Here is a 12,748-nt window from a genome sequence, read left to right on the forward strand (position 1 = left end):
TTGAAATTTACTAACTTGTTTGTTCCTCACTGCAAGTCAACGTGTGTGTGGTTGCAACATTACGGTCCCATTGAGTACATTTTTGGAGAAAGGGACATCTGTTGCACCACAGGGAGGGAGGAGGTTGCGGAGCACGATACATTTTCTTTCTTTGGTAAGCATTTTTTTGTGTTTTATACTTTTGGAATATTGGTTTTTATGTTGATTTTACAATGTCCTTTTTCATGTTTGAAATTTACTAGCTCGTTTGTTCCTCACAGCAGGTCAACGTGTGTGTGGTTGCAACATTACGATCCCATTGAATACATTTTTGGAGAAAGGGACATCTGTTGCACTACAGGGCGGGAGGGGGTTGCGCAGCAAGATACATTTTCTTTCTTTGGTAATCATTTTTTTTGTGTTTTATACTTTTGGAATTTTGATTTTTCATGTTAGTTTTAAAATGACCTTCTTCATGTTTGAAATTTTGTAACTCATTTGTTCCTCACAGCAGGTCAACGTGTGTGTGGTTGCAACATTACGGTCCCATTGAGTACATTTTTGGAGAGAGGGACATCCGTTGCTCCACAGGGCGGGACGAGGGTGCGGACCACGATACATTTTCTTTCTTTGGTAAGCCTTTTTATTGTGTTTTATACTTTTGGAATTTTGGTTTTTCATGTTGATTTTGAAATGACCTTTTCCATGTTTGAAATGTACTAACTCGTTTTTGGTCACAGCAGGTCAACGTGTGTGTGGTTGCAACATTACGGTCCGATTGAGTACATTTTTGGAGAAAGGGACATCTTTGCACCACAGGGCGGGAGGAGGGTGCGGAGCACGATACATTTTCTTTCTTTGGTAAGCATTTTTTCTGTTTTATACTTTTGGAATCCTGGTTTTTCATGTTGATTTTAAAATGACCTATTTCATGTTTCAAATTTACTAACTTGTTTTTTTCTCACACCAGGTCAACTTAAGTGTGTGGTTGCAACATTACGCTCCCATTGAGTACATTTTTTGGATAAAAGGACATCTGTTTCACCACAGGCCAGTGAGGCAGCTGAAGAGCACGATACGTTTTTTTCTTTGGTAAGCATTTTTTCTGTTTTATACTTTTGGAATTTTGGTATATCACGTTGATTTTAAAATGAGCTATTTCACGTTTTAGATGTACTAACTCATTTTTTTCACACAACAGGTCAACTTGTGTGTGTGGTTGCAACGTTACGCTCCTATTGAGTACATTTTTGGAGAAACGGACATCTGCTTCACCACAGGCCAGTGACGGAGCTGCAGAGCACGATACGTTTTCTTTCTAAGACAACTACACTAAAGCTACCAAAGTTGGCAGTATCTCTAAACATCTTTCTGGATTTGACAGCCATGACCCACAGTTCAGTCACCTACCCTGTTCCTAAACTTACTGCCACATCTTGGTTGTTTTAATTCTTTCTGTGCTGCTGCCAGATTAGCTTTGAGTTTCAGGAAGGACAATAGGAAACTGTGCAGGCTCATTTCTGATTATTATAAGTTATGTACACATTTTTGCTGAAAAAAGCTTTCTGAAATGGCATGTATTGATTATAAAGAATTTGAGCACAAAATTATATTTATAGTTGGCCTATATCAAATATGAGAAACACTATAATGAAGAATCTATATTCATTTGACTTACATTTATTAGAGATATATTCTTGCTCTGTGATGCCTGTAAATGTAATATGTGGCTGCAGCTTTAAATGTAAGGGCCCAAAACATTCAGTGCATTTTCTTCTGTCACATAAAAATATCTTCACAGATTAACGCCCTTTTCCTTTTCATACTGTCAGAATACTGATTAGTTTCATTCTTTTCCAAAACTCGCCTTCAAAATTATTTTATTGGTCTCATGCTGTGTCTGATGAATCAGGTGCACCAGCTACTTTAGATCATCATGATTTTTAAAAATAAATTTATATCTCTTTAAGTGATAAGCAACCTTACTTTACTTTATAATGTGGACATGAAAGATTTTTTGTTGTTACTTTTTTTATTTATTATATGTAGTCAAATCCACTGTCAGAGTGGTTTACAGGTTTTAATACACTAAACAGGTATTAAAATGCTCCAAAGTAGTACCCAAACATTTTTTTTATTAGTTCAGTTGAGATGGAGATCTTTGCCAACTGTATAAGCAGAGACATACATCATGCTGGAAGCATGTGCTTTATATGATGAGATGGCTGCTTCCCTGGCTTCATCCCATGCATATAACTCCCTGAAACAAATTTTTTACATTAGTCACTAAAAATTGCTGTTGAATAAGGAAAATATTACTACTTGCAATGTCATTCAACCAGTGGTGGATACAGAAAAATCTCAAGGAATGGGCACTAAAGATATCTTGAGCTACCTTTACCTTTACTCTAATAAAAAATAATCAAGTCACATGCAAAGTTTAAGAAAATTTTATTTAAAGTTACTATATACATATACAAGACAATGCCATCTTATGATATAAAAGAGTTGCAGTTGTGATTCTCTTCCTTAAATAATGAGTTCTATGTGCCTGTTCTTCAGTCTTAATATTTCAGCTTCTGAATGTAAACTAGCTTCCTATTCGGCGAATAGTCCGTTTTTATAATGCTGCGTATCGAAGGTTTTCTGTACAAGAAAATGGTAGAATATTCGTGGCTATTCTCGAACAAATTCCACACGTATCGAGATCACCACTAGAATGGCTGTGACTTTTCTCGTAGATATGTGTTAGCTGTCTATGTGCCAGACAGAAACATGTAAAATGCAATGACGCAGACACGCATTGCTACATAGGAAAGTACAACTACTCGATAACTCGATTCAGTCAAGTTAACTGACAAAAGAAATGAACAAATAGCGTGCGGGCTGACTGGTGGGGGCGGCACGGATGGCAATGTGGACTGCCCTGTAAGGAGGGGGGGGGGGGCACCCCCCCCCCCCTCCCATATGTATCCGCCACTGCATACAACACAACACTATCCACTGTAATTAACCCGCTGACTTTCGCATGTGATAAGGTGGCTACGTCCTGAGTTCTGTATTGTCACACCACTCTTCAAGACATGCATACTGAGCATTTCAACAAACTCGACATTTATCATCTCTCTCTCTCAAGTTTTTCTTTTCCTTCAGCTTTTGTTAGTAGTGGTATATGTTTACTGATAATATTTACGTGGATAAAATTATACTGGGCTACCAGCAGCGCTAAGTGATATCAAATCCACGATCCAACCAAGTACTACTTGGCCATTGTCAATTGGTGCCTGTCGTGTGTTGGCTGCTTTTGTCCTTATACAGTATCACTGCCTGTGACATCACTGGCGACCAGGTCATTACCATATAACGTAAAGTTTTTATGGCAAAATTGCCGCACCCACTTTCATCTTCTGATGGCAGAGTTCCAAGCTGTGCTTAACTGCTTATTGTCGTCTTTTTGAGATTATTTTCAGAAATTTTTATCTTAGTCACTTCCTTCATGCTGCTATTCCAGAAACCATTTGTCCATTTAATAACAGATGTTTAATTGAATGCAATTCGGTGACTATTTTCAAGAGCATGCTCTACTATTGCTGAATTCTTGGGATGCTATAGGCAGATATGCCTCTCATGTTCTATAAGTCACTGTTCAACAGTTCACACAATTTGTCCAATATAAAATTGTCTGCACCCACACTGCATTCTGTATATTCCTGGGATTCTGAATCTTACATCATCTTTCACAGGTCTCATGAGTTGTTGAAGTTTTGCCAGAGGCCTTAAGACTGAATCAATTTTATGTCCCTTTTAGGAGCCAGCTAATCTATCCTGTTACTGAGTCACAGAGTGGGAAAAACACAATTTTCTTCAAGGTCTCCTCAATGACTTTCTGCTTACGGGTCTTGGGTGAAATAGCTTGTGAAATTTGCGGATTGTTGTAGCCATCTCTGAAAACTTTTTTTTATGTGGTTCAGTTCTTTCCGCAGATTTTCAGCACCTGTGCTGGATGGTGGTAACTTGTGCTAAGCGGCTGCTGGCCCATTTGGGTGTGGTTTTTGGAAACGCTGTGGCTGAATCTCCATTTGCTTTTCTTCCGACAAGGATGTCGAGGAATAGCAAGACACCATCCACCTACATCTCCATCATGAATCTGATGTGCTCATGGATAATGTTGATGTTGTTCAAGAACTCTTCCAGCTTTTCACATCCATGAGCCAGACAATGACTGTGTCCCTGATGTAACAACAGAAGCAACTAGGCCTTGCAGGAGACATGTCCAAGGCGATGTCCTCACAGTAGTCCATAAACAGTTTAGCTGTAACAATAGCTTATGGGCTTCCCATTGTGATGCCATCTGCCTGTTTAAAATATTCTCCACTGTAAAAAAAAAATTATGTCAGTGTGCACTTAAATAAATCAATAACAGTGGCATAAAAAACTGACATAGTAGATCTACAGCGTCTTTGATAGGAACATGTGTGAATAAAGAGACCACATCATATCTTCTCCAAGATGCAGGAATTTAATTCAGCTGATGAAGTCGGTTGTGTTCTTGATGTGTTGCCCGCAGATACTAGCATGAAAAGTAAGGATGTTAGCCAGATGTTTTGCAAGTCTGTAACTTGGTGATCCAATGACGCTCGCAGTGGACTATAGCACTGTGTCATCCTTTCTGGAAGGCTACAAAATGTAGGTGTGGAGGGGCTTGAGGGAGGAGCACCACGAAGTCACCATCTTACAGATTTGCAATATATCTGGCCAGTATCCTTACTCCGCACAGTGATCAGTGCGTGCACCATATCAAGAATATGACTGACTTCATCAGATGAATTAAAAATGCCTGTGTCTTGAAGAAGGAGACGTGATGGTCACCTTTCATGTAGTCTCATTATTCACATGCGTGCCCATCAAAGACACTATAGATCCGATCTTCCAGTTATTTGACAACATTATTGTGAATTTATTTAGGCACACTCTGATGTGATTGTATTTTTTGGATGTGGAGAATATTTTAACCAGATGGGGTCGTCTTGATGGTAAGACCATTAGCTCCAATTATAGCCAACTTGTTTATGGAATACTCTGAAGGCATCCCATGGCCTTGGTTCATGCAAGGCATTGCTTTTTTCTTTATGTCGATGACACATTAGTTATCTGGCCTCATGCACATAAAAAATTGGAAGAGTGCTTGGATGACATCAACAAATTCATGATGAAGGTGGAGATAGATGGTGCCTCGCCATTCCTTGATGTCCTCGTCTAAAAAAAAAAAAAAGCAAATGGGTGTTTCAGCCACAGTGGTATCCCAAAACCCCATCCACATGCACCAATACCTGCACACTACCAGCTACCACCACTCAGCACAGAAACATTCTGTTCTGAGGATCTTCGCACATTGAGCAGAAGCTATTTCATGTGCTGAAAACCTACCAAAAGCATGTGTTTCTGCCATTCTATAGCTCAATAACAGGAAAGATTAGCCGGCTCCTAAAGAGACAGGGCTCCAGTTAAATTCTGACATTTCAGGAGGCCTGTGAAAGGTGATGTAGGTCTCAGAATGCCAGCAGTGTACAGAAGACCACCTGGGTGTGGACTGTCTTATGTTGGACAGACTGCGCAGACTACTGAGAGACAGCGTACAGAATATGAGAGGTGCTTCTGCCTATGGTATCCCAAGAAATCAGCAGTAGCAAAGCATGCTCTGAAAAAGGAACCAAATTGCATTTGACGAAATATGTATTGTTATACAGGCATGTGGTTTTCGGGATAGCATCATAAAAGTTTCTGAAAACACCCTCAATAAAAATGGCTATTAATGAAGTCAACAGCAATCACAAGACAGTCACCACCGGACAACAGCTAGAGGAGTACTCAGCTGAAAGGTCATGCATTTTCAAGCACTTGAAGCCAAAGAGAATTTTATCAGTACATTCACACAAAACGAAGCATTCAAATATTTATTCACATTCACATGTGATTTGTTTTCAGGTGTGTGACATTCATATACTTTCATAGTGCAAACCTTAGCCAGAGTATTTGAGCCAAATGTGTGAAGCCAAGAAAAGCTGTTTAATTCTTTACAATACAGCTTGATAAGAAATTTCATCTGTTTAGTTTACAGGAAATTATAAATGTTGGAATCCATAACCAACACCACTATCAGACATTAAAGTCAACTGCAGCTAAGCAATAACCAATTGTAAGTTTTAAATACACTCCTGGAAATTGAAATAAGAACACCGTGAATTCATTGTCCCAGGAAGGGGAAACTTTATTGACACATTCCTGGGGTCAGATACATCACATGATCACACTGACAGAACCACAGGCGCATAGACACAGGCAACAGAGCATGCACAATGTCGGCACTAGTACAGTGTATATCCACCTTTCGCAGCAATGCAGGCTGCTATTCTCCCATGGAGACGATCGTAGAGATGCTGGATGTAGTCCTGTGGAACGGCTTGCCATGCCATTTCCACCTGGCGCCTCAGTTGGACCAGCGTTCGTGCTGGACGTGCAGACCGCGTGAGACGACGCTTCATCCAGTCCCAAACATGCTCAATGGGGGACAGATCCGGAGATCTTGCTGGCCAGGGTAGTTGACTTACACCTTCTAGAGCACGTTGGGTGGCACGGGATACATGCGGACGTGCATTTTCCTGTTGGAACAGCAAGTAACCTTGCCGGTCTAGGAATGGTAGAACGATGGGTTCGATGACGGTTTGGATGTACCGTGCACTATTCAGTGTCCCCTCGACGATCACCAGTGGTGTACGGCCAGTGTAGGAGATCGCTCCCCACACCATGATGCCGGGTGTTGGCCCTGTGTGCCCCGGTCGTATGCAGTCCTGATTGTGGCGCTCACCTGCACGGCGCCAAACACGCATACGACCATCATTGGCACCAAGGCAGAAGCGACTCTCATCGCTGAAGACGACACGTCTCCATTCGTCCCTCCATTCACGCCTGTCGCGACACCACTGGAGGCGGGCTGCACGATGTTGCGGCGTGAGCGGAAGACGGCCTAACGGTGTGCGGGGCCGTAGCCCAGCTTCATGGAGACGGTTGCGAATGGTCCTCGCTGATACCCCAGGAGCAACAGTGTCCCTAATTTGCTGGGAAGTGGCGGTGCGGACCCCTACGGCACTGCGTAGGATCCTACGGTCTTGGCGTGCATCCGTGCGTCGCTGTGGTCCGGTCCCAGGTCGACGGGCACGTGCACCTTCCGCCGACCACTGGCGACAACATCGATGTACTGTGGAGACCACACGCCCCACGTGTTGAGCAATTCGGCGGTACGTCCACCCGGCCTCCTGCGCGCCCACTATACGCCCTCGCTCAAAGTCCATCAACTGCACATACGGTTCATGTCCACGCTGTCGCGGCATGCTACCAGTGTTAAAGACTGCGATGGAGCTCCGTATGCCACGGCAAACTGGCTGACACTGACGGCGGCGGTGCACAAATGCTGCGCAGCTAGCGCCATTCGACGGCCAACACCGCGGTTCCTGGTGTGTCCGCTGTGCCGTGCGTGTGATCATTGCTTGTACAGCCCTCTCGCAGTGTCTGGAGCAAGTATGGTGGGTCTGACACACCGGTGTCAATGTGTTCTTTTTTCCATTTCCAGGAGTGTATTATACAGTACTCCTGTGGCAGTCACCCACATCCGGGCTACATCAGCTACTCTTGCAAGTCTTCCATAGGCAAAAGTTTAAAACCTTTGTCTCACAATATTTTGATAAGCATCAGCTATATTACTCTACATAACTTCTCACATATTTACAGTTCCACGGAAAAATTACTCTTATCTACTGTGGTGATACAGGTCTTGAACTAGAGAAGACATTGTGACATACCTATGACACACATTAAATACTGCACTAATTTCCAGAATTGAATATAAAACTTTAAAACAGTGTTCTGCAAGTTGAGTGGTGTAGAGATGAAAGTAATGTTTTGTACATTTGAAAGAAATGAGTTATAAACTGTCCATGGATTTCCTCTCCTAGCCCCCCCCCCTCCCCCCCGGCAGTGCTTCACTTTCATCACTTGCAGCCATCCACAAATCTAGTACATCTTGCATAGAGACCAAAGGGAAGCAATGGCAAACCAGTGCCACTGAGACCTTGTTATAGGCAATTGTGGCATTTTCTGATAACAGTTATGGAATCTTAACAATAGTTAATGTATAAGGGGCAGTGAAATGAAAATAAGACAGTTGGGAAAAAATAAGTAAACTGTTTATTATTATTTCAAAAGTAATCGCCATAACTATTAATACATTTATCCCACTATCAGACAAGATAGTTAATGCCTTCATGGGAAAATGTTTGAGGTTGCTTACAGAAGCATGATTGTATGCACCTCTCTGTCTGAATCAAATTTAAAGCCACAAATGTCTTTCTTCAGGGCTCCAAAAATGGAAATCGCATGGGGAGAGATTGGGACTGTATGGCCTCCATATGCTTCCACTGTTGGCTCTGACACTTGCTCTCCAGCTGGAAATGATGACACCATGTTTCATATCTCACAATAATGCAGTACAGGAAACAGTATTCTTCACTGTGGTACTACCGTTCCAGATGCTGCAGTGATATCAATGTTCTGTTCAACATCTGCTCTTCTGTCAGGCTGTGGGAAACCCACTATTGCATGCTTACAAAAATGTGCACACATACAACAGGTTTTGATAAACTTTAAATGCTCTGTCACGATGATGTGTGTGGTGCTGCGATTGATGCTCTATATGAGCCAAATGTATCCACCACCTGCCATCGGTCCTTTTTCATGGCAGCATCCACTGCAGCAACGACAGAAGGGGTAATGACACAATGTGCCTGTCCTGGCTGACTGCTGTCTTTCAATGACACCCAACCTTTTCGAAATTGTTTAATCAATGCAAACACATGTACACGTGACATGCTGTGTTTGACATAACAGCAGACATTTGGCCTCTTTCTGCAGCCAAAAACTGCACTGCGCCTTGCTGTTCCTTCGATTCACTGACCTCATATCAAGTATACCAGGTAAATGGCACAGCAGTGAACATTCATGCTGTTCCTTCCTGGTTCCAAATAGAGGGCAGTTCTATAAACACTCCTACATGTATTACCAACACCCATGCCTCATTTTCATTTGGCTGCCCCTTATACTGGTAGTGGACATTTGGCAATGTTATCTGAAAACTAAATGCGGCAATATCTGGGCATTTCTATCTAGGGCTTTCACTAACTGAAAACTCTGATATACTCTCTGCGGTGGCCACCCAATGTCTAAGTGCAAGTTGTTCAGGTAATGTATCAATAAAACTAGGCGTCCCTCAGAAGTCCAGTCACCTACAACTGGCAACAACATTATAAAATATGGAACTTTCTGGAAGGTGTGTTGTCTTCTGCTCTTGTGCAACAGTGCTGAATCTGCTCATGGTCTAGTGGTAAAAGTCACACAGTGTAGGTGCAAAGTCACAAGTTCAAGTCTACTTCTTTTATTTTTTAAATTGCATTTCATCTGTCTGCTACAAGATGGAACATCTGACAATTTTCTTCACTTTATAACCCATCAGTAGGAGCAAACCATCCAGGAACATTCCCATGAAAGAGCTCATGGCTGCATCAAGATCAGAACAATTTATATTCAAAAGTTTCCTTGCTATACAGTGGTTATAGACCCCTCGTAATTTGCTGTTGGCCACCATCACCTGGCATCTGATCAACTGATTGTGGTACACCTTGGCCATGTTTCTGCTCAAGCAGTGGCAAACATAAAATTGTTTATTAATTTAGTTTGATTTTCCATGCAAAATAAGTTCAATAAACCGATTGTGAATGCCATGCAGTAACGTAATGATGTGAAGCTGCTCACCCAGCTTATGACTTGAGGAATATTTAAGTGTGTAAACTACCATAAATACAGGTGCATCAGCAAGGCGTTAGCCTATGGTATATGTATGAATAAACTACCACCACAGGTAAGTAGTTGTTGTGGTTGTTGTGCTATCAGTCCAAAGACTGGTTTGATGCAAGTCTTCACACTACTCTATCCTGAGCAAGCCTCTTCAGCTCCGACTGACTACTGCAACCTACATCCTTCTAAATCTGCTAACTGGATTCATCTCTTGGCCCCCCTTTATAGTTTTTACTCCCCACACTTCCCTACAGTACTAAATTGGTGATCCCTTGATGCCTCAGAATGTGTACTATTAACCGATCCCTTTTTCTAGTCCGGTTGTACCACAAATTTCTCTTCTCCCCAATTCTATTCAGTACCTCCTCATTAGTTACGTAATCTACCCACCTAAAGTTTAGCACTCTTCTATAGCACCACATTTGAAAAGTTTCTATTCTTTTGTTGTCTACCATTTATTGTCCATGTTACATTTCCACACATGGCCACACTCCATACAAATACTTTCAGAAAGGACGTTCTCACACTTAAATCTATACTTGATGTTAACAAATTTCTCTTCTTCAGAAACGCTTTTCTTGCCATCCAGTCTACATTTTATATCCTCCATATTTTGCTTCCCAAATAACAAAACTCATCTACTACTTTAAGTGTCTCATTTATAATCTAATTCCCTCAGCATCACCTGACTTAATTCGACTACATTCCATTATCCTCGTTTTGTTTTTGTTGATGTTCATCTTATACCCTCCTTTCAAGACACTGTCCATTCCGTTCAACTGCTCTTCCAAGTCCTTTGCTGTTTCTGACAGAATTACAATGTCATCGGCGAACCTCAAAGTTTTTATTTCTTCTCCATGAATTTTAATACCTACTCCGAATTTCTCTTTTGTTTCCTTTACTGCTTGCTCAATATACAGATTGAATAACATCGGGGAGAGGCTACAGCTCTGTCTCACTCCCTTCCCCACCACTGCTTCCCTTTCATGCCCTTCGAATCTTATAACTTCCATCTGGTTTCTGTACAAATTGTAAATAGCATTTCACTCCCTGTATTTTATCCCTGCCACCTTTAGAATTTGAAAGAGTATTCCAGTCAACATTGTCAAAAGCTTTCTCTAAGTCTACAAATGGTATAAATGTAGGTCTGCCTTTCTTTAACTTATCTTCTATGAGAAGGCACTACTGCCTCATGTGTTCCTACATTTCTCATGAATCCAAACTGATCTTCCCTAAGGTCAGCTTCTACCAGTTTTCCCTTCTGTAAAGGGTTCGTGTTAGTGTTTTGCAACTGTGACTTATTAAACTGACAGTTCGTTAACTTTCATATCTGTCAGCACCTTCTTTCTTTGGAATTGGAATTATTATATTCTTCTTAGTGTCTGAATGTATTTTGCCTGTCTCATCCATCTTGCTCACCAGATGGAAGAGTTTTGTGAGAGCTGTCTCTCCCAAGGCTATCAGTGGCTCTAACAGAATGTTGTCTACTCCCAGGGCCTTGTTTTGACTTAAGTCTTTCAGTGTTTTGTCAAATTCTCCGTGCAGAATCATATCTTCCTTTTCATCTTCATCTAGGTGATCTTCCATTTCCATAATACTGCCCTCACTTAAATCTCTCTGGTATAGACCTTCTATATACTCCTTTCTGCTTTTCCTTCTTTGCTTAGGACTGGCTTTCCATCTGAGCTCTTTATATTCATACACGTGGTTCTCTTTTCTCCAAGGGTCTCTCTAATTTTCCTGTAGGGAGAATCTATCTCACCCCTAGTGAGATAAGCTTCCGCACCCTTACATTTGTCCTCTGGCCATTCTTGCTTAGCCATTTTGCACGTCCTGTTGATCTCATTTTTTAGACGTTTGTATTCCCTACTGCCTGATTCATTTATTGCATTTTTATGTTTTCTCCTTTCATCGATTAAATTCCATATCTCTGTTGTTACCCAAGGATTTCTAATAGCCCTCATCTTTTTACCTACTTGATCCTCTGCTGCCTTCACTATTTCATCTCTCAAAGCTACACATTCTTCTTCTACAGTACTCCTTTCTCCTGTTCTTGTCAATCGTTCCCTAATGCTCCCTCTGAAACTCTCTAGTCTCTGGTTCTTTCAGTTTATCCAGGTCCCATCTCCACAAAATCCTGCCTTTTTCAAGTTTCTTCAGTTTTAATCTGCAGGCCATAAACAGTAAACTGTAGTCAGAGGCCACATCGTCCCCTGGAAATGGCTTACAATTTAAAACCTGGTTCCGAAATCTCTGTCTTACTGTTATATGATCAATCTGAAACCTTCCGATGTCTCCAGGTCTCTTCCACATATACAACCTCCTTTCATGATTCTTAAAACAAGAGTTAGCTATGAATTAGTTATGCCCTGTCCAAAATTCTACCAGTCGGCTTTGTCTTTCATTCCTTTCCCACAGTCCATATTTTCCTGCTACTTTTCCCTCTCTTCCTTTTCCTACTATCAAATTCCAGTCCCCCATGACTATTAAATTGTTGTCTACCTTAACTATATGAATAATTTCTTTTGTCACATCATACATTTCCTCAATCTCCTCCTCATCTGCAGAGCTAGTTGGCATATAAACTTGTACTACTGTGGTGGGTGTGGGCTTCATGTCCATCTTGGCTACAATAATAGATTCACTATGCTGTTCATAGTAGCTTATCCACGTTCTATTTTTTTTATTCATTATTAAACTGACTCTCGCATTACTCCTATTTGATTTTATATTTATAGCCCTGTATTCACCTGACCAGAAGTCCTGTTCCTCCTGCCACCGAACTTCACTAATTCCCACTATATCAAACTTTAATCTATCCATTTCCCTTTTTAAATTTTCTAACCTACCTGCCCGATTTAGGGAT

The 12,748-nt window shown here is 41.3% G+C and overlaps 1 protein-coding gene across 1 annotated transcript in view; it reads right to left on the minus strand.

The window, feature by feature from the left end:
• Window positions 1-1,995: 1,995 nt before the first annotated feature.
• Window positions 1,996-12,748, minus strand: part of LOC126484198 (leukotriene A-4 hydrolase) — a 117,903-nt gene continuing 107,150 nt past the window's right edge. The window contains exon 13 of the mRNA XM_050107611.1: window positions 1,996-2,239. Coding sequence (XP_049963568.1) covers window positions 2,122-2,239 — 118 coding nt within the window. The 3' untranslated portion in view covers window positions 1,996-2,121. The remainder of the gene's footprint in view (window positions 2,240-12,748) is intronic.

The sequence above is a fragment of the Schistocerca serialis genome, chromosome 6, assembly GCF_023864345.2.
Source record: "Schistocerca serialis cubense isolate TAMUIC-IGC-003099 chromosome 6, iqSchSeri2.2, whole genome shotgun sequence".
Taxonomy (NCBI): domain Eukaryota; kingdom Metazoa; phylum Arthropoda; class Insecta; order Orthoptera; family Acrididae; genus Schistocerca; species Schistocerca serialis.